This window comes from Aythya fuligula, chromosome 1, assembly GCF_009819795.1.
Source record: "Aythya fuligula isolate bAytFul2 chromosome 1, bAytFul2.pri, whole genome shotgun sequence".
NCBI lineage: Eukaryota > Metazoa > Chordata > Aves > Anseriformes > Anatidae > Aythya > Aythya fuligula.
Window position 1 is genome coordinate 89,846,779 of NC_045559.1, and position 21,764 is coordinate 89,868,542.

Consider the following 21,764-nt stretch of genomic DNA (forward strand, 5'->3'; position numbering starts at 1 on the left):
GCGATGACTGAATGTTTAGGGACTGTGTCCCTGAGTATGCTGGACATGGTAAATAAGATTTTGTGAATGTCTTGATAGAAGTGTTTCAGATGTCCTGAAAAAACTTCTCCATATCTTAGAAATGTGTGCTCTCTCTATGAGGAAGAAAAGAAATATTTTCTGGCACTAATAAGCCTCCAAAGAGAGTGGTCCTATCAGATAAAAAGCTGAAGTTCGCCACCACTGCTTCAGGAAGGCAAAGGAGGTCAGTAAAATTTATCTAACAAAGGTAATTCATAATTTTTTTTTGGATAGGTTGCATATGTTCCTAAGCAGTATCCATCATTTATTTGTAAATCAAATGTACAACACCTGCCTTTGTCAATCCCTTTAGTTTTGTTGAAGAAAGAGTATTTTAGAAATTACAGTGTGGTTTAGGAAGGATGATATTTGATCACGTTTTAAAAAGCAGCTATACACTGAGAGGGTGGCTCCCTAAAAGAGTGATAGGATTTTCTAGTTCACAGTGTTTTTCTTCCCACAAACAAAAACCAAATTTTTAACACTGAATTGGCAAAGTCTTGACTTTTAACTAATCAAATTAAAGTATCCTGGATTTAACTTCAGATGTTCAGTGTTATAGCCAGCACTACGCATGTCTGACCTAAAAGCAAACATTTTCATCATCAAAGAATATGGAAAATTATATATATATATATATATATTATTATTATTATTATTTTTTAATCCAGGGTTATATGCTTAACCGTTACGGGACCAACAGTTCAACTGTTATCTATACACGTGGAATATATTGATATTAATAACACAGTGAACTTTGGCATTCGCTGTGATACGTGTGTTTTACATTCATGAGGTTTCTTATAAGGCATTGTAAAGGTTAATTTGATAAAGAAATGACTTGGAGAAGGACTGAATCATCTGTGCAAAGATGTAAAAAAGAACAGGCAGAATTCGTGTCTGTAAGGGATGGAATAATGCTGTTTTCCAGGTCTTCCCTATGTTTTTAAAAGCAAAGATATGGTATGTTGTTTTGGCTTTATTTTGTAACAGTTATCAAAAAACCCTCCCTCCAAAAATCTAGAATTCGCAATTAAAACCACGATCACATTCCGCTTTTTTTTTCCACCTCCCTTTGGATTTCAGTGCGTGCACAGAAATCCAACCAGACTTGTCCTACACTCCCCTAAACACCCAGAAAGACCACACAACCAAACCCCCACAACCCTTTTCATATCCCCGAGAAACCCGAGACTCGTAACCCTTGCTTTTATAACCCCAACCCCCAAACTGAGCCTATTTTTCCACCGGGACCCCCCACAGGGCCCAGCACCCGGCCCCCCTCAGCCCTTCCCCTCAGCGGCCCTGCCCGCAGCGCGCATGCGGGCGCCATGCGCAGGCCCGGCACCGCTTCCCGCCCCCCGGTCCCTCCCTGCCGCCGGCCCCGCCGCTCCCTCTGCCACGTACGGCGGCGGCGTGGCCCCGGCCGGGCCCTGGCAGCCTCGGGGGGCTCCTGCGGAGGGGTGAGAGAGCGGGGGGCGGCCGAGGGGACGGGGAGGCGGCTGGGGGAGCCCTGTGGGGAGCGGGGGTGAGGGCTGGGAGCTGCGGTAGCCGGGGAGGGCAGGGGGGTGGCTGCTGGGGAGAGCGGGTTTCCTGAGGCAGGGCAGCGCCGAAGGCGTGGTTTGGGCTCTAATTTTCCTTTTTCTCCGTCTCTGAGACAGCAAATGCCGCGGTGGGATCCGTTAAAAGCCAAATTAGCGTGGTCTCGGGGTGTCGGCTGTGGAAAATGGCCTCGCGTGGGGGATCCGCCTGGCCGCCTCAGCCCGCTGGGGAAGGGGCAGGGCGCTGCGCTCACGCGGCCTGGAGCAAAAAAAAAAAAGGGGCTTTAAATGCCTTCCCGGTGCCTTTTCTCGGCCTTTATTAGGCGTACAGTGGGTTTCTGGGTGTGAGGTTGGTGATTAGGACGGTATAATTCTGTAAAACTGGTAGAGGAGCCAGCTTCCCTGCACAAAGGAACAGACGGTGCTCTCTAAGGCCGGGGCAGCTCAAGGGTGTCCGCCAAAATGGGTGTCTGAAGGAGCAGGGAGGTCCTGCTCTTACCGCCGTCAGTTTCCACGTAAATTACGCTGTAATGCTATAACCAGTGCCCGTATAACCTGTTCAAACAAGGCGGGAGGCAAGCTGAGTGAGCTCCAAGTTCAGCCCCTTTTAGCTGGGTTTTCTCTATGTCTGATGTGGCCATTGATTTGCCCCTCGTTTGTAAGCTGTACCTGGAGCTGCGGCATGATCAGGTGAAGAGCAGCACCCTCTGTGTGGGTTACTCAATTCCTGAAGTGTGAGTCAGGAGACAGAAAGGTAGTCTCGTCCTTCTCCGTGTGTCACAGCGCCGTACCCTCTCCTCTTGGGAGCGAGTGAGACCTGGAGAGGCTTTGTCCCTTCTCTGGGGCTTGCTTGCATGATGCTTGGGTCCTGTGTTCCTCATGCTTGTCCACTCTGTTTTTTCATGTTGAGTTGAAAGAGGAGAGCTGGGAAGCCCAGAATGGCGTGTGTGAGAGGAACTTCCTTTTCCCTCCTATTTAGCAGCAAATTGTCTAAAAGTCAAATCACAAACATTTGAGATTAACCATGTATGTATGAGAGAGAAGGAGAGTAGAGTGCACTCACTATCTGGGAGGGAGTTGTGTTGTACATCGGGTTGTTTTATGTGATAAATCAGGGTTTTGTAGCTCTGGACAACAAGCACCTGTGTGATAAACACATGGCCCGCATAAATTTCAGGCAGCTTGTTGCAGGCTTTCCAGCAGAAAAACACAGACTCTGAAGCTAAATTGAGGGCAGATCATATTTTTAAGTGCTGTATTTTTCTGACTGCATTTTCTTCTTGCCCAGTTCGGTGGTTCTCGCTGTGGCAAAGAAGCATTCCTACTCATTACTGCTGGCAGTCAGTCCTAATGCTCTCTGGAAGACACACTACTTAATGTCCCAGAGGCATCAGCCTTAAACTAGGAGATGGAGTTGTAGGTTTTTATAGTGCTAAATTGATCCAAGTCTAGTTTCTTTAACCTAACCTGGGTTTCAAGATGGAGGCTGTATGAATGAGTACTTTCAGACAGCTGGGGAAGGTCGCTGTCCTGGGAAGGAGCATGTTACTGTTAGGAACTCCTACATGAAATTGGAATGTTTGTTTAGTTAGTTTTTTTTTTTATATATATATATACTATGAAATTAAAGATTTTGTTCAAGATCTATTTTAGCTGAACCTCAAACTCCACAATCCTCAGAAGTGTCTGATTGTTACATTAGGGATAACAGAGTAACTTTTTTTAATTGGGTTTGTTTGTTAAAGTGTTCTATGGTGTAAAAGATTCATTTGAAGTGGATAGCTGTAAGGAAGTCTGACAGTAAATAAATGTATTTCTTTCTGATGCAGCTTCCTGTTTTCTGGCACTGATAGTGCATGGCGGCTTATCCTAACACTGTCCTGAAGTGAGGTGGGAAGTTTAACCAATAATCCAGCATCAGTAAGACAGACAAGGTAATGATAAATTTATGGTTTTGGGAAAGAGGTGAAAGAAGATCTGTATACAGATGCTATTTTTTTAAGTACTTAACATTTTTAAAACCTTCTGCAAAAAAAATGTTTTTACAACCAACTTCTACTGAAACAAAATAGAACTGAAACGACTAGACTGAGTTGATGCACCTGCAGCCTGCAGTCAGGGGACATGATTAGCAAATGTTAACAATATTATGAACTTCACCATTTCATCAGAGAGTTTCATCTGCTGCCTTTCTGTGTGGATTGCAGGTCTCTTTTCTCTGCAGTTAGACTGAATTTCTCTGTATCCACCTACCTCCTGTTATGTCCCTCTAGGAGAATGAGTTTTGTTTGGTAGTTGCTTGTTCCTACTTTAGGATGTCAGCTGGGCTAAATGAAGGGATTTGGATGAAGTGTTTGCTTTACATGAACTTAATTACCAAGGACTAGAAACTGAGCTGTAATTCAGAGATAGCATCATACTACATCTTTTTTAAAGCAGACCGTTGTCCTTGAAATAGTAGGCCTACATACATATATAGATACATGAGGGTATGGCTTTAGCTGTGTATCTTATATCTGGTAGGAGAGAAGTAATTTTCAATGTAGTACTTGAAAAATTGACTGACCAAAGCTAAGGGAGAAATATTTGCATATCACTATTGATACTTCTTTTTGCACAGGAGAAAGAACAACGTGCTTGCCAGCATGCAGTTTTGGAAATGTCAGTTTTGATGTGTAGGGCTTTGTGCTCCTAACCTCTCCCATATTTGTACCCTAGATGTAAAGATAACTGCTGCTTTAATTTCTCCTAATTCTAGAGCTATTGTTTTGATTTTGACCAAAACAGTGAAGAGAGGTGGGGATATCTGGCTAGCAATCTAGTTTATATTTCACTCCTCTGCTTGGTAACTTCTCTAGTTTCTATTTTTTCTTTAAATGTAAGCCCTTTGTTTTTTAACAAGAGAGGTCTCATTCAAGTGGTAATTTTTACACTGTCATATATGAAGAACGGAAGATGGGACTTTTCAGTGTATGCTGTGTGCCTCTAGGACACAAGATGGCTTTGTTGCACTTCCTTTTAAGTTGAAGTAGTTGTCCACTTCACTTAAAGCATCAAAAAGTAGTTAGCTGTTCTGGCAATATATGCTGTGTAACGAATTTGTGGCTGTGAGCCTAATGAGTAGCTAATGTGTGGTTTAATGATCAGTTTTTTTAAAAAGAGCAATTCTTCATTAAAATATCTTGGATAAAATTTTAAAAATGGATAGGTTTTCTGCCTTGTTTTCTAGAGAGGAAACCTCAACATGTTCTGATCATGTGTATAATAAAACTGATGTGCAGATCTTCATTTTTTTCATTTGTATATGGAATGATGTACAGTTTGTACAATCATTAAGGTTGGAAAAGACCTCTGAGATCACCTGGTCCAACCACCCCCCTACCACCAATATTACCTACTAAACCACATCCCTGAAGACAAGGGACAGCCTCTCCTTGAACACCCCCGGGGATGGTGATGCCACCACCTCCCTGGCAACCCATCCCAGTGCCTGGCTGCTCTTTCTGAGAATAAATGTCTCGTTTCCAACCTGAACCTCCCCTGGCACAACTTGAGGCCATTCCCTCCAGTCCTATCACTAGTTACCTGTGAAAGAAGCTGACCCTCAGCTCCTCACACCTTCCTTTCGGTAGTTGCAGAGAGCAATGAGGTCTCCCCTGAGCCTCCTCTTCTCCAAACTAAACACCCGCAGTTCCCTCAGCCGTTCCTCACAGGACTTGTGCTCCAGGCCCCTCACCAGCTTTGTTGTCCTTCTCTGGACATGGTCCAGGGCCTCGATGTCCTTCTGGTAGTGAGGGGCCCAGAACTGAACACAGCACTTGAGGTGTGGCCTCACCAGATCAGAATACAAGGGGACGATCACCTCCCTGGTCCTGCTGGCTACACCATTCCTGACACAAGCCAGGATGCTGTTGGCCTTCTTGGCCACCTGGGCACACTGCTGGCCCACATTCAGGCAAGCGTCAACCAGCACCCCCAGATCCTTTTCCTCTGCATAGCTTTCCAGCCACTCTGCCCCAGGCCTGTAGCATTGCATGGAGTTGTGGGCGAAGTGCAGTGCTTGGCACTCAGCCATGCTGAACCTCATCCTATTGGCCTCTGCCCATCGACCCATCCTGTCCAGGTCCCTCTGCAGGGCCTTCCTGCCCTCTGGCAGTCTGATACTTCTCCCTAGCTTGGTGTCGTGCAAATGTACAGAGGGTGCACTCAATCCCCTCGTCCAAATCCTTAGTAAAGATATTAAAGAGGATGGGCCCCAACACCACCCCCCGGGGAACACCACAGGTGACCGGTGGCCAGCTGTACATCACTCCGTTCACCACTGCTCTCTGGGTCTGGTCGTCCAGCCAGTTTTTAACCCAGCAAAGCGTGTACCTGTCCAAGCCGTGGGCTGCCAGCTTCTCCAGGAGGATACGGTGGGAAACTGTGTCAAAGGCCTTGCTGATCTCTAGGCAGACTATGTCAATGGCCTTTCCCTCATCTGCCAGGCGGGTCACCCTGTCATAGAAGATGAGGTTGGTCAGGCAGGACTTGCCCTTCATGAAGTCATGCTGGCTGGGCCTGATCCCCCAGTGGCCCCACATATGCTGTGTGACTGTGTTCAAGATGACCTGTTCCATCACATTTCTTGGCACCGAGGTCAGGCTGATAGGCCTGTAGTTCCCCAGGTCCTCCTTACCGCCCTTCTTACAGATGGGCATCACAACCTGATTCTCTTAAATTCAACTTTATTCTCTTAATAAAACCACCCTACCACCTATAGTCTTCGAAATATGATATTTTGTTCTAGCAGTTCTTTCTTAAAAAGCCCTTTGTGGGCTTTTTTTTAATGATTTTTTTTAATGATTCCATCATTATGGAATGCAAAAATGTAGTAAAGCTATAACGTAACCAATATGATATTGTAAGGCTGAGAACTTTTTTCTACAGCTCCACTTTCCTTGAGAGCAATGTATGCACGTATCCTGAGGATTTGCTTTTGGGACAGTGGTTCCTTTTCAGCTTTTTTCCATTACAGCTAACAGCTGATTATCTTACCAAACAAAACAAAACAAAACAAAAAAAAACGAGGTTAGAATTCCTCTTTGTCACGCTTACAAGCTATCTGATTTATAAAAAGTCTTTAAAGAACAAGTGCTGGGAACTGTGGTAACTGTTAATGTGGAATCTGATCTTCCAGAGTTCTGCTTTGTGCATGAGCTCAGTTAAAGTACAGTTTACTTTATTGTTTGTGAAACGAGCATATTGTAGAACGTGTCTGAGAGGTGCTCCAGAGAGCTTCCTAACGGTGTTGCTTTCAAAAGATTGAAAGCTCCAGAACTTTCGTTAGACACACAAAATAATTAACAATTTGGTTTTCTAAAACATGTTTTTAATGTTTTGTTGCTAACAGGTCTGTAGGTGATAAGGGAGCCACCATGAATGGGCAGCTGGACTTAAGCGGGAAGCTGATCATCAAAGCTCAGCTGGGCGAAGACATTAGGAGAATTCCTATCCACAATGAGGATATCACGTATGATGAGTTAGTGCTAATGATGCAAAGAGTTTTTAGAGGAAAACTTCTCAGCAATGATGAAGTCACAATAAAGTATAAAGATGAAGGTAAGGTTTAATTACTACTGTTGAGGTTTAATTACTACTTTTGCTCTGATATGATTTATCTAAGGACAGAAATTGCGAAACCTACCTCTTCAGAATTGTCCAAAATGCTGTTGGCAAATGCAGATGATTTCTTTCGAAATGATTTGATTCAATCAGTACAAGCTCTATCTTCTGTGATTATGCGTGCTGTCTTAGCGTATTATTTCCTCCAGAGCTTCTGAAATAGCAGCTATCTGAAAGTTCACTTTTTCCTGTTCCAGGAAGCTGATGGCATTGCAGATTGTTCTGCTGTCTACTCATTCACTCAATTTTTTTGTGTGCTATCAGTGGTAGAGTGGGCTGGAAGGCAAGAAGTGAATTAATATGTATGATTTAACAGAAACTCTTTTAAGACTTAAAATTATTTTATATGGTAGTAATTCTTGATTGTTCTGCTCTGTCAGTAAAGATGGGGAAAAAAAATTAACCTTATCTGAAATATTTATTAAAAGTAATTTTTCCTCATTTTCACGGTATGAAAAATGCATTGTTTGAGATATCTGGAATGATTGTTGTGGTTCTCAGGGGTTTTTCTCTTCAAATGTCAGTGTGTAAGTTAATCAGTTTGGGAGAGAGGGATGGTATTCATTATATAACCATCAAACTCTGGATAGAATAATAGAATCCAAAGCCTCTTAATCAGATCAAAGACTGCAATAATTATTCTGGTGTACAGTACAAGTGCTACATTACTGAAGCATTCAGGTTCATTTTTCTCAGTGGCACTAGCAGCACTGTCTGTGGTACCTCAAATGTCAAGTAACCTTTGCTCATATGTCTAGGCAAGAAGATTTCACTTTGAATGACTCTGAGGTAGTTTTTTAGGTTTATAGAGATTTGAGAGAGACTGCTTCTCATCAAAATTGATATGCAATGAAGAGCTATTTTTTTGAGATCTTGACCTCCAGTAGGGGAGAGCTCAGTGGATTTGCAGTGGTTTTGTTTTTCCTCTTATCAGATGAAAGATTTATTTTCCTTTCTGGAAGAGGTGAAACCGATGAATACTTTTTCATTAGGTTAAAGCTTCCAGTCCCTTTTTTTTACATCCTTATCTGTTCTTTAAGTATAAGTTTCCGTTTTTGTGTTTGCTTGTTGTTTTTTTTTAAGACAAATGTGTATGATGAAGACTGTAATTGAAGTTTCATTCTTTGGTTGTCTTCCACAGCCTACAGGGTTCATGCTTTTAATTTTAGTTTTCTCTGTCTCAGAATGTACTAATTCTCTGCTGTGACGTGGAATTTATTATCCTAGATGATGATCACTATTAAGAACGTATAAACAATATTAATATCAGAGGAAGTTGCAATGATTAGGGAAAATGTTAACAGAACTGGGGATTGACTTTGATTGTCATATGAGGATCATGGTATTCTTGACTTGACTTTGTTTCACCTAGGTTAAGATTCTTCTTTAAATATGCTTCAGTCATTAGAAGGATTGGAATATAGACTGTATAGCTATTACAGTTTTATTTATTCCTCCAAAACTGGAGGAAGTCTTCATCTTTTTTGAGCAGATTTTTTAAAGTGGCTATAATGATTTCCTACTTTTATGTCCTTGATCTGAGTACTCTCAGAATACATGTGCACATTCTTTAAGTATTTGTAAGAATGCTTCATCTACCCCCTCCTGTCTTTGTTTCTTGTTTCTGTAACGTGAAGCTGGTGGCTTAACTCGGGCCTGGATATGGGATTTTCCACTTAACAACTCTGTAAAAATTGTGGCTTTGTCATATCTTCATCAAACTTCCATAATCCTTAAATCTAATAGGTTATGTTTTTTCAAACTTGCATACTTGATTGGAGAGGCCAGGAAACTTTAAATCCCACTCCTTCAGTCTCTGGCTTTTTTTAGGAAGCATATTCTTAAATTATCTTAGGCAATGTGATGCTTTTATTAATGACCAGGGCAAAGAACTGACAATGTGGTTACTGCCTTACAAAGCTGTGTTTTATTTTCAAATTGGGCATCTTTCAAGCTTCTGAACTAAGGGGATTGTTCTACTATGCGTTGTTTGTCCTGCTGAAGATTCTTGAATATGTAGTAAAACTCAGTGCCTGAGGAAAAAAACGAGTGCCAGAAGCAAATTCATATAAATCAGAGTAAACGCTCTTGTTATTTTTTAGGAACTGTTCATGAACTGTGGAGTTCTGGAGCCACTTGAAACAAGCGTGTAATTTTAACTGGCAGCATCATTCTTTCTCATGCTGGCCTTTGTGAATTCTTAGCTATCATGTTTCATCCTGTATGCAGATACCAAAGAATGATGAGCTGTATGGAACTTCCCTTTCAGAGGGTTAATGTCAGAAGGCTATCTTTTGAAGCCAGTCATAATTCTGTCTTATCTTCTGTGCATAATTTCCCTGTGTGCTCATCCTTGCATTAAAATAATAAATATTTTTGTGTTGTGTTATGCACAAGTCTGATTTGTTGCAATAGTATTTTACAGAAATGTTTTTTGTGGTCTTCATTTTTCTCGAGAAGTGTTCTGTATTCTGTAAATAATTCTACCCAAGTTACTGCAGATGCTTTTTAATCAACAGTGACTGATTCTAATTGATTGTAGTACAGGGAAACAGAGAGCTAAGCCTCACTAATGAGAGAGCAAAACCTCCGTTTTCTACTGCTGTGCCTTCAGTTTTCTCCTCATACATATAATGAGTGCCATTTTGGTGCCATTTTTGTGATAGTGTTAATTGGTGACTTTTTTTTAGTAGCTTCAGATTCAAGTACAGAGTGTTATGCTTTAGTGATGAAATAATGCTTTCTGCCCTAGTGTGAAGACTGGTAGTTAATGGGTTTGCTTTAATGGAACTTTTTTGTGTTCTTTTCAGATGGAGATCTTATAACAATTTTTGATAGCTCAGACCTTTCCTTTGCAATTCAGTGCAGTAGGATACTTAAGCTGACCTTGTTTGGTAAGTATAGAAGATTTTTCATTTTATTTTATTTTTTAAATAACCTTACAATTCAGGTGGTGAGGTTGGCTGGAAGGTACTAATAACTGTCACCTTAGAAGAATGAAATCAGTAAGTTAAAAATCAATAAGTTAAAAATACTACATTAATATGAAGTCTGTTTTCTCTCCTGCTGTTTCATTTGGTATCTGAACTTAGAGGAAATGGAAACTGTCTTTCTTTTTATAAGATTGCTTACATTATTTGGCATACAAGAATATATGGTCAATTGCTCTTCTGTAGAGTTATCTTCCACTCTAGCATTTGTGGGGTTTTCTTCACAGGTGTGTGAGAAATTTTAAATGGTGATAAACTTGCAGTGTTGCTAGTACGCTATTAAGAAGTAATATTAATTGCTTCTAGCTTAATAGATTTTAACATTTATCCTTTTCCCTTTGAGTAAAATTGTTCTTCATTTTCAAGCTGTTATTGGCAATTTAGTACGTAGTTGCAAGGACCAGCAAGCAGCTTTTAACCCAGAGACTGAACCTATTGATGAATCGTGGGAGCGGTGTGTGTGCTGCCTTAGTTGTACGGGCACTGTCTAATGGAACAGATTTCCACAGCCAAATGTTCCACAATACAAATACAAATCTGTATTGTTCAGGGTATATTCATGGAAATTGAGCAAACAAAAATTGAGAAACTTTCTGCAAAAATTACTTTGCAGTTCTGGTACTCAGTAATGTTAGTTATGCTGAAATGAGATATTAAAGTAACAGTAAGCCCCAGAATGAATTTGGTCTCTCTTGACTCACTGTGTGTCACTCCAGACTTCACAAAGGACGGTGATATTACAAGCAAATAAAAGTTGGGAATAAAACTAAAAGCATTAAACTAGATAGCAAAATGTTACTACAGCCTTAAATGTATGTAATTGTTGTTTTGCAGTTAATGGACAACCAAGACCCCTAGAATCTAATCAGGTGAAATACCTGCGTCGAGAGCTGATAGAACTTCGCAATAAAGTCAATCGCTTGCTGGACTGTCTAGAACCACCAGCTGAACCTGGGGTTTCCACTAATCTGCCTGAAAGTGGTAGGCAGCCTGGCAAAGAACTGTCTGGCTTGATTTGCAAAGTCGTGTGCTGTCTAACCAAGTGAAAGATGGAGTCTTGAGTATTAGTTGTGCTTATTTCTTGATTGTTGCTCAGTTTTTAATGCTTCAGTTATTTCAGAGGCAGAACCCATGTTCAGATTATTTGGAGTAAAGCAGGAAGTTAAGTTAGAAATAACAGAAGTATGATTTTTGTCGCAATATATGAAAACCCTGTAACTAATGCTTGTGAGCCTGGACAATGTTTTGGTCAGGCTTTGAGCTGAATTAATAGTCTGTTGCTGGTGAGGGAAGATCTTGCTCCCAGCTGAGCGCTCCCACTGCTTACTTTGGGCTAGCTCTGGTGCTTATCTTGTCATGTTGCTAAGCAAGTTTGATTCACTAGAACAGTAAGAAGCTAATTCAGCGAAAATTATATTTACTTCTTTTGCCAGGTTAGGAAATTGAATCCACACATTTTGAGCTCAGACCAGCATCAGAGCTGTCTCAGGGTAAGCAGCACAAGGGTGCAGAATAGGGGTGGGAAAGGAGTATAGGGGAGGGCGAAATGGGGAAGGAACTCATTTTTTCCCAATTTTAAGACATTGGTCTCCTAACTTAGGGCCGTTGTACTGTAAAAAGTATACCTCTGTGCTTAACTACAGATTTTTGGGTAAGATTGGACACAGAAAATAATGACAGAAGGTCATGAAGTGCAGTGTTTTGAGTGAAGAGGAAAGAAAGCAGCTCCAGCCTTTTCCTTTTTTTTTTCTTTCTTTTTTTTTAACAAACAGTGCTTGCGTTATTATTACAACAAAACCAAAAAATCCAACCCCTGGTCCTACAATACAAGCAGTTACTAATTGCAGTGGAATACTGAGGATTTGGGCTATAAATCATTTGTAAGGCGGCTAGAGTGATGATCATAGAGTGCAACACAAGCATTTCAACAATTAAAACAGTTTTTTTTTTTAAACTATGCATTTTCAAAGTTGATGTAGTACAATATGTATGTATGATTTTTTTTTTTCTTTTTTGAATTCTCAAGAATTAATAACGGGGCATTTTGCTTTGTAGATGCTGTAGATGGGAGGGAAGAAAAACCTGCTGCTGCTGATGCTAATGTTAAGCCATCTACTCAAGTTATAGCAGCAAGCATGTCTGCGTTTGATCCGCTAAAAAACCAGGATGAAATCAGCAAGAATGTCATGTCAGCATTTGGCTTGACAGATGATCAGGTGTCAGGTAAGAACACATCTCACAAAAATGAAAGCAAAACCTGTTGACAAATCAAGATTTGAGTAATCAGTGGCAATAAATCACTTGTATTTTAGGAGTATTAAGCTGTGTTCTGTGTCGGCTATTTTCAGAACTCTAAAATGGGATATATTAAGGGGTTGTAACTGTGTTTGCTAAGTTTTGTATACAAAATCTTTAAATGTTGCTGTTGGTTGTAGCTTGGTGTTCTAGCTTGGAGTAGAAAATAGCTCAATATATTTTTTTTATTTGAACTACTTAGAGCTACTACTAAAATAACTCTTGTAGAGTAACATAAATGGTATCTACCAGTGATGAAAAACAGGACCCATTCCTCTACCTTAAGGTTTGATCTTGCAGTTCAGCTTAGGTTCTTGGCTTGTGTTTCTGCTCTTTGGGTCAGTCATAATGTTTTTTGTAACCCTGCCTTTTCTCTTGTGCATTTCAAAAGTAAATAGTGTCAACTTTTTTTTTTTTTTTTACTCTTAATAGAAAGGAATAACCTACTTGTCAGAATTATGTTTATCCTGAAGGACTAACTGCATGACTGTTAGTACTAGTATGACTCGTAGCAGAATGCTAAGCATTTTAGTATGAACTGTGTTTAAATGAATACAGTCAATTTAGGATGACTGAAATTACAAAAGAAATATAGGATGTAATAGGGAGTGTGATGAAGAATATAGAGAATGTATTTTTTCACGAAATCTGCTTGATTCTGGCAAATTTTAATAGAGCCTTGTTACCTAAAACGAAACTGCTGTTAACAGGGTTTGCTGAGTACGCTTGATTGTAGATCAAGTTTTATGTGGTGTTTATATGATTTGATATGGTTTTCAGTCATCTTGTCCTGCATGGAATGTTTTGGGTATGTCACAGCATGGTTATTTCACAAGCTAGGTAAAGGTTTGATGGTATGTGGAAACTTAAAACGAACTGTTTATGAACAATTAAGTGTTAGAGTAGGCTGTGAAGTACAACTAGCTGGAAATTGGAGTTAATTTTTGAAGGAGCGTTTTTGTCTTTTATTACAAAGCTTCACTGTCAGTTACTGCTTTCATCATATTCATCACAGCATCAGTGATATTGTAAGGTCTCCATGTCTCTGTAATTCTTTTGATAGACTGAACTGACTTGCACATGCTTTGAATGCACAATGAACGTCACAAAAGACCATTTTAAGCAAGATAGAAGAAATCACATTTCTATGTGCATAACTGAAAGGTTGTAGCTTTAAAGCCAAAACCAGAAGTGGGCAGCTTTCATTCATTTTTCCCTAGTAAGGGTAACGTGAAAATGCAATTGTTTGGTGGATGCATGTTTATATTGCATAAATAATAATAATTAAAACAATCAAACAATCAAAAAAAACAAACAAAAAAAAAGCAAACAAACAACAAATGGAAAGTGAATTTGCAGAAATTCTAATACTTTTCCTTAACTTTGAAAGTAGTGTCTCATGCATTGTACTGATAAAGCTAAGAGCTGGAAAGATAGAGGTTTAAGCTCCTTGTTTCTAGAAAAATATTTTGTATTTAATTATAGTATACCTGTTCACGTGCCTATCTTAGAGCTACTCATTAACTTAAAATAAAAGCTGAAATCTCTGTCTCCATGCTTTCTTTGGGTGCTACTCAGTATCTGGAATAGTTACAGAATTATCAAGGGAAGGCTATTGCTATCAGGCTGAAAGCTGCCATACCCTGTCTGGGTGTGCAAATTTAAGCCATTCCTTAGAGGTTTTCTGTTCACATGCTGGGCGACTGTTGGTAAAGCCCTTCATTGCCCCGGCCCATATGAGCTATAGTAAAACACTGTTGCATTTGAATAATTTCCTGAATCTTTGCATCTTTGTTCCAGGTGAAGAATAGGTACATTAGGTGTGTATTTTATCCAAATGTAGCAAGTCTTCAGTGCATGTGTGCAAGGTTAGGCTTGCAGCTGCAGAAAAACATCGTTATGGAGGGCTTTATCCCCAAAATGGGTCACCTTCCTCTGAAGTGTGAAATTTGAGTGATTGACCTAGACAGGTGGGAACCCCCCCAAAAAAAAATATTTTAAAGGGAGATATGACATGTGCAAATATATTAGTTTTAGGCAAGGCCTGACACTCTCAGATGTAAATCTATGGAAAACTGGAAAAAATATTGAACACTTTGCAAGTGAAGGGACTTGTATAGACTTCTTATTTCAAACTCCCTGTTCATTTAATTTAATGTGTTTTGCCCTTGCTCCTCTAGGACCACCCAGTGCCCCTGCAGAAGAGCGATCGGGAACACCAGACAGCATCGCTTCCTCCTCTTCTGCTGCCCACCCCCCTGGTGTTCAGCCACAGCAGCCAGCGTACCCCGGAACACAGCCACAGACGGGTCAGGTGGAAGGTGAGCAGCAACTTTTTCTGCTATTTTAGACATGGATCATGATGTATGAATCTACATAGTTATTAGCTACCACTTCGAATTAGCAGACCCAAAATCGATACCAAAGTACGCGTTGATCTGTCCCACCAGGCAGAAATTCTTTTCTCCCAGATGCCATTCAATATATAAACAGCAGGTGGAGCAGTACCTTTATTTAAAAGGGTAGGTGATGTAAATGAATAGGAGTTTCATGGCACTATTTTCTACTTGCATCCATGCTCATTTTCCTGGAAAGCAAACTTATAATATGCTGCACTATAAAGCTATCAGAAGATCTTAGATCATATTCCACGTGTTGTGTCAAGGAATGATTGTAGTTGCTTTCACTTAACCAACAGTTTTCTGGCTCGTTTTGTATGAGTTCAAGGTGTTGTTTACTGATCATTTCTATCTAACAAAACAGAGCCATTATGGTATTATTATTGTACGTATGGCTCTGTTAGCCAGGTGAAATCTTAAATACTCATGTATGCATTGCAGTTTTCCTGCAGAACTTCTGAGTGTGAATTGGCTCTCCTGTGAAGCTTAGGGGCTTGATTTACAGTCTTTGGACTATGCCCTCTTACATGTTGTTTGACTTCTAAAAATAAACCTAAGTTTTCTAAGAGCACAAACCTGCATAGATCAGGACAAAACTGTCTGTAGTCTGACTTGCTTTGGTACCTGTACATCCGTACGAGGTACATTATACAGTTGTTCCCCTTTGCTACTTTCTTTACCAATATAACGCAGAGGCAAATATAAGAGACATTGGTGATTGTGATCAGAGTCACAGTCACTTGAAATACCTTGGCTGAATGTTATTGAGTAGAGGATTTGAGCAACGTGTAGTTAGGTCTGTTTTTAAGCAAACATGAAAGCTGTTGGCTGAAGTGGAGTGTATAAAAACACTTGGTTTGCTGCTTGCAGCTTTTAATGCTTAGTTCCCTTAGAATTTCAGAGTGATACAAATGAGACAAGGAGAGTCATCATCACAGCTTAAAGCTGCAATAACTGTTTGGTGTCTGATATGCCTAAAAGTTGTTTTGGAAAACGATTCTTCAGGTTCTTCTGTCAGCAGCCAGGAAACTTAATATTCAAAATATTTTTTTCTCAGTTACTGAATTTCTGTTTTTATGAGTTTCACCTTCTGATCTTTAATGAAATAAGTTAGGAGATTTTTTTAAGTGTTGATGTTAAACTAGAACTGAAACAATGAAGTGAAACTCGTAAAGGCACTAGCAGCAGTAGGTTGGAATCCTGAATCGCTGTTAACACAAAGGAAGGAAAAACTACTTCCTAGTGAAGAAAGAAGCAGTGAAACTGCGCCATAGTGGCTGAGTCACATTAAAAAAAAGTACTTATTTCAGCAAAATTCATCTTAGGAAATAAATCGTCAAAGTTCATGTATCGGAGTGGGTTTAATAATGTTTCTAAATTTGTGTCAAAGTAAGTATAATAATTCTAAAAACAACAAAAATCACAAAACTGCGCTATACCTTTGCCCAAGGCCTTTTTTTCTGCATGTAAAAATATAACTGTGCAAATAATGAAGGTTTTTAGTCTGTAGTTTATGCAATTTTTTATTATTGTACTGTAATAAAGGGTAGTTAGGCATTGGAATGGGCTGCCTGGAGAAGTGGTTGAGTCACCATCCCTGGAGGTCTTTAAAAGACGTTTAGATGTTGAACTTCTTAGTGATGTGGTTTAGTGGAGGACTTGCTAGTGTTGGGTCAGAGGTTGGACTCGATGATCTTGGAGGTCTCTTCCAACCTAGGTGATTCTGTGAGAGAAAATTCTGTGAGAGAAATACTTTATTACTAAATTTGCTTTACTCTGGATAACATTAGGTTGGTTCAGTTCTTGGGAAGAGATTGGAGGTCAGTATTACGCTTTGATCATAGAGATAGTACTGGGGAGCAGTTAACACCATCCATTGTATACATATGGCAAATAGCAGTCACGCACCAAAATTTGGTAATGTAGCAAATTATCAGCTTCCAAATTTTTTCATAAGCTATGTTGTATAAAGTGCTCAAGGACTTTCCTTTGAAACACAGTGTTACCTGGTGTCTCCACCAGGTGCCAGTGTGGTCTCTGTGTTAGCCTATAGGCAATTACCTGAGACAGGCAGCCTCCTGCTGGGCCTCCCAGAGCTTCTAACATCTGGCTTTAAAAATTGGAAGCTGTTTTTTTATTGTTATTGTTTTTGTGGATTTTTTTTTGTTTAGCTATCAAGGCAACAGGCTTAAATTCTCTCCAGCCCTTGTGCTCAGTACTCTTTTCATCTCATGATAATTGTGTACCAAATACAAATGTGAATGGTTAGTGGGAATATAAAATGTCATTGCTTCAGCTGCAAATAAGCCAGAATTAAAAGGAAATACGGAGTTCTGCTAAAGCAGCACTCCCAGGGATGTGGGAGGACTTGGAGCAGAGCTGTTGTTAAATGTGTTGGTGCAATTCAGAAGATACAGTTTACAGTTATACAGTCTGTTGGTCTTTACAGGATGAATAATGGTACAGTAACACATCATAGTAGTAAATTTTCCAAGTTTGCTTCAGTTTAGCTAAGCTTTAGCTTGACAGATAATTAGTTTTGTTCTTTGACTGTGAATGTTATTAAAATGAAAAACAGCAGAAGCATAAAGCCTAACCAGGGCCCATACGTTGTCTAAACAAATATTCTGCCTCTACTTGCCAAGAAAATGGAAAAAGTAAACTTAGGGAAAATTAGCATTGAATTGGAATATCCGATCTTAAGAATGTATGGTTTTATTTTTGTTTTAGGGAGTATACCCCCGGGTCTCTTAAGAAAATGTGGCTTGCAGCAAGTCAGATATTAAGAGATGGATGACCTGTCTAGAAAATGTGGTCAGAATAATGTATCGCTCTGCTGATACTACTTTGGTACAGAAATAGTCTTAATAACCTAATATAAACAGACGATCTGAGGACATGTTTAACTTTTGAAGTACTTTAGTTTACACAGTAAGTTCTGGAGCAGTTATCAAGCCATATAAAGATTCCTGCTCTGTTACACACCAGTGTAGTGCTAATGACGGTGTATGGCTGCTGATATCCCTTGAAGATGTGAAATAGTAAGCCTCACATCAAACTAGAAGTATTAATTTTGTCTTCAGAATGGTATGGTTCAGAAACTAAAATCTGTAATTTAGTTTCAGTTGGTAATTAGGTGACACACATGCTCAAACTTCACCGCCTTCAGATTTTAAGAAAAATTTTCACATGCTGTGAGTTTATTTCTGCACTTCGAACCATTGGGATGTTTTCCATCTTGTGTTTGTAATACAGCTCGGGTGCTAGGCCTCAACTAAACAAGTTCTCACCCCACAGGCCAGATGTACCAACAGTACCAACAGCCCGGTTATCCTGCCCAGCAGCCGCAGGCTCAGCCTCAGCAGCAGTACGGTATGCAGTACCCAGGTAAGCAGCGCCCCCAAACAGTGCCATGGCTGTATGAGCTCTCCTTCGGCACCTGACCCTGTGAGCTTTGGTTCCTAAATACGTGGGGCAGCTCAGGGTGCCGAGTGGCTGTGGTTCTGGTAAGGACTGGCATGAATCAAAACTCACTAGTTAGAGAGCACTGTGGCTATGTGTATTTTTATTAGAGTAGGAGCTTGGGTGTCTCAATCCTACTTGACTGTGACCCAACAGACTTATTTATTTATTAGCAGAATGCATTGGTTGAAAAAAGTAGTGAAATAAATCACCTGAAGCGTAAGCAGTCTTCAGGATTAATTAATGGCTGCAATCCTGGGATTCTAGTAAATAACTAAAACAGTCCAATGTAGCTTACTTAAATATTGGAGGTATATGAAGATGGATCCCATTTCTTGCATTTAGGACAATCTTGATGTATACAATTTAATGGTGTGATCACTAATTATAGCTGTTGTTATGGTGTTTATAAGAGCTAAGGGTTTACTAAATTTTGGAGGAACTTCAAGTGATAGGCTTTTTTGGTTTTAAGTTGTAGATGTTACTGATACTTCAACTAGAAGTGCTGCTGCTTTTGACAGGAGACCATTTTATTGCATTAGCAGTTTAGCTGCAAATAAGAAAAGCTAGGTTTTGCATATATCCAAAATATACTCAACTGCAGAATTTCCAATTATTTACTTTAGCAGAAGGAGACATCTAATAATGGATAGTATATTCTAGGAAACATAATCCAGCTAAAGTAGAGGGATGAATATATAATAGCAGGATTCCTTAACAAATCTCCAATTTAATACTTCTAGAAAATGGTAACAAGCACTTCTCATTCCTTATTTTAATGTAGATTGTTTAAAACAAACGAAAGACTCCCATACTGTTGAGTGACTCAGAACACAGCCTGTAAGGCTTTTTTTTTGCACAATGTATACAGTGGAAGCGCATCAGTTTTGATGTAGATGAGAACATTTGCAGAGCTTATGAAAAAACTCCTATGTTTATCTTGGATGAGAACCCTAGAAAACTTGGAACTGAAGGTTTGTGCCTCATCCCTTGTTCCTGGGCTCTGTGCAAGAGCTGACTGATTTGAGTCTCTAAGTGGTACTTTGTTCCCTGCAGACACCTCGCTTTTGTAATTAGAAGACCGTGACAGACTTCCAACAGTTTTGTTACTTATGCTGAAATTAGACTTGAGAAAGTGAAAGGGTCTATCTTTGTTTAGACTTAAAAACTTGAGTAGAGAAAAAAAAAATTACTTACCAGTAATATCTTACCGTGATCTAATCCCCAGTTGTACTGGAGAAGTTCCTGTGGAATTTGTAGTGTGATGTGAGTTCAGCATTCCTAGTTCTTCACAACATGCTCCAGTATGTTTCCCCTGACTTATTCCATGATTAGCCAAATCAGAAACAGGTTTTGTTTGTTGATGTTGTACCTGTGAGTATTATCTCCTTTCAAACCCATGTCCCCCAAGAGCAGGATCCATTCCCACTCTGTCCAGTAGATCCACTAGGCAACAATGTGCTTATTTACTCACAGTAGTGAAAACGGACCCTTCCAAGGTTCGTCTCATGAGTAAATTTTGACCCCAAGTTTCAAGGTGAGTTCAAAATTTACTCCAATGCATTCTTCAATCCTTGCTCTTTCTGTTTAGGGCTGTGCACTTTTAATAATTTGTGTATCTGGTGTTTAATGCTGACAGGATTCCAGTCAAAGGAGAGTTTTCATTGCAAGTAGCTGCAGGTGTGTTTCATGATGGATAAAAGTAGCTATTTCTTCCTTAAAGGACTTTTTGTTATTTTAAAGTCTTCAAAAAGAAAAAAAATCCTTTTGGAAGCTGGTTTTGTACAGAGAAATCAAGTTTGGTACATGTTTAAATGGAAGTTTTGTACTGAAGTGTTTTTTTCTGCACAACTACTTTCATATTTAACTCTACGTTTAAAGATCTGAGTACATCTATGATTTAACCAAAGATATGATTTAAGAGTACGAAGCCTTAACAATGTTTCCTTAAGAGTTTGGTTTTAGTTTTTTGGTTGGGAAAAAAGGGTAAATTTTGGCCTTACCTGCCAAGGAAGACTTTTTATTTTTAATGTGACGCGATGATACAATCCTGTTCGTCCTTTTGTTAAGTTCTTGTCAGCTGTGGGAGAACTACTTTATACTGCTCCTTCTGCTGTTGCTGTTCTGCTGTTTGTAGTGCACCCAACCCAGGCCGTGTGCTTTCGTGCGAAAGGCAGGAACCCTCGGGGTTCGTTATTGTTTGCCTTTTCTGTGCTTACTGCGTGATTTTGTGCCGTCACCGTGGTCATTTAAAGATGTACGTATGGCTATACGCGCCCGCGGTTCCTTGCTGTGCCTCACCACTGTGCTCCTTACCTTTCCAGCCGGCTACAGTCAGCAGCAAACCCCTTCGCAGCCAGCGCAGCAGTTCCCGGGGGCCTACAGCCAGCAGGCGACCCCGGCCCCAGCCGCCACCTTTGCCGGGCAGCCGCAGCAGCTGCCGGGGCAGCAGCCGCAGCAGTACCCGGGGGGCAGCTTCCCCCCGCAGCCCTACACCACGCAGGCCTCCCAGCCGGCCCCATACAGCGGCCCCCCGGGCTCCCAGGCGGCGCCCGGCACCTACCAGCGCCCCGGCTTCACCCCGCCGCCCGGCAGCACCATGACCCCGCCGCCCAGCGGGCCCACCAACCCCTATGCCCGCACCCGGCCCCCCTTCGGCCCCCAGGGCTATGCCCAGCCCGGGCCCGGCTACCGGTAAGGAGCTGCCGCGGGGCGCGGGCGACTCGCACCCACACCTGCCATCCCCACAGACTCCGGTGGTCTCAGCAGAGGTTCCCAAACTGTAACGGGGCGAAACGCTCTTCCTAAGTGTCGGTTATAGAGGCTGCTGGGGTGGGGGAATGACCACACGAATCGTTCCTGCTTTAAATTGTATCTGCTTCCTAGTTTAAGTTGGGGCCGGGTTGGTTTTGGGAAACAATGCCTAACTGTCTGTAAAGTGATTGACATCCTAGCTTGCCTTGTTTGAAGGATATTAAATTGCTAGTTGGAAGTTTAGCCCACTTATCAGGCTTGTTCTTACTAATGACATGATGTACTAAATTAGATTCATTCCAGAGGTAAAACTAGATATGATGTATTATAAATTGTAATGCTCACATGGAAAGCTAATAAAACCCCCCTGAATCTATTACTTGCCTGGTCTTGATTTAAAATTTAGATAATACGGAACAAGAAAACTACATTAAGACATCTGCACACCTAGCCTGCCCACTTACGTAGGAAAATATCAGTGGTGCTCAGGTCTGTAAGTCAAGAGACATTTTTAGGTGAGTAAATGGAGAAATGTTGTGACTAGATTGCTTTTGCAGAGGTTGTGTGCTACTATTATTAATTAATTGCCAAGTAACTCT

General features: G+C 40.6%; 1 protein-coding gene across 1 annotated transcript; it reads left to right on the top strand.

Moving 5' to 3' along the window:
- The first annotated feature begins 1,434 nt into the window (after nucleotides 1–1,434).
- On the top strand, nucleotides 1,435–21,541 carry TFG (trafficking from ER to golgi regulator). Its single transcript, XM_032184852.1, has 9 exons — nucleotides 1,435–1,523; nucleotides 3,431–3,535; nucleotides 6,994–7,202; nucleotides 10,076–10,159; nucleotides 11,090–11,236; nucleotides 12,311–12,478; nucleotides 14,731–14,871; nucleotides 18,247–18,336; nucleotides 20,736–21,541. Exons 3-9 carry the CDS (start codon nucleotides 7,019–7,021, stop codon nucleotides 21,107–21,109), a joined length of 1,188 nt encoding a protein of 395 aa, XP_032040743.1. The 5' UTR covers nucleotides 1,435–1,523; nucleotides 3,431–3,535; nucleotides 6,994–7,018; the 3' UTR covers nucleotides 21,110–21,541.
- Nucleotides 21,542–21,764: the final 223 nt, after the last annotated feature.

Excerpts from the sequence above, each read along its gene's own strand:
- TFG (XM_032184852.1), top strand. The coding sequence starts at position 7,019 with ATGAATGGGCAGCTGGACTTAAGCGGGAAGCTGATCATCAAAGCTCAG. Across the intron at positions 11,237-12,310 it reads CACTAATCTGCCTGAAAGTG|ATGCTGTAGATGGGAGGGAA; the intron begins GTAGGCAGCCTG and ends TTTGCTTTGTAG. Across the intron at positions 18,337-20,735 it reads GTACGGTATGCAGTACCCAG|CCGGCTACAGTCAGCAGCAA; the intron begins GTAAGCAGCGCC and ends TTACCTTTCCAG.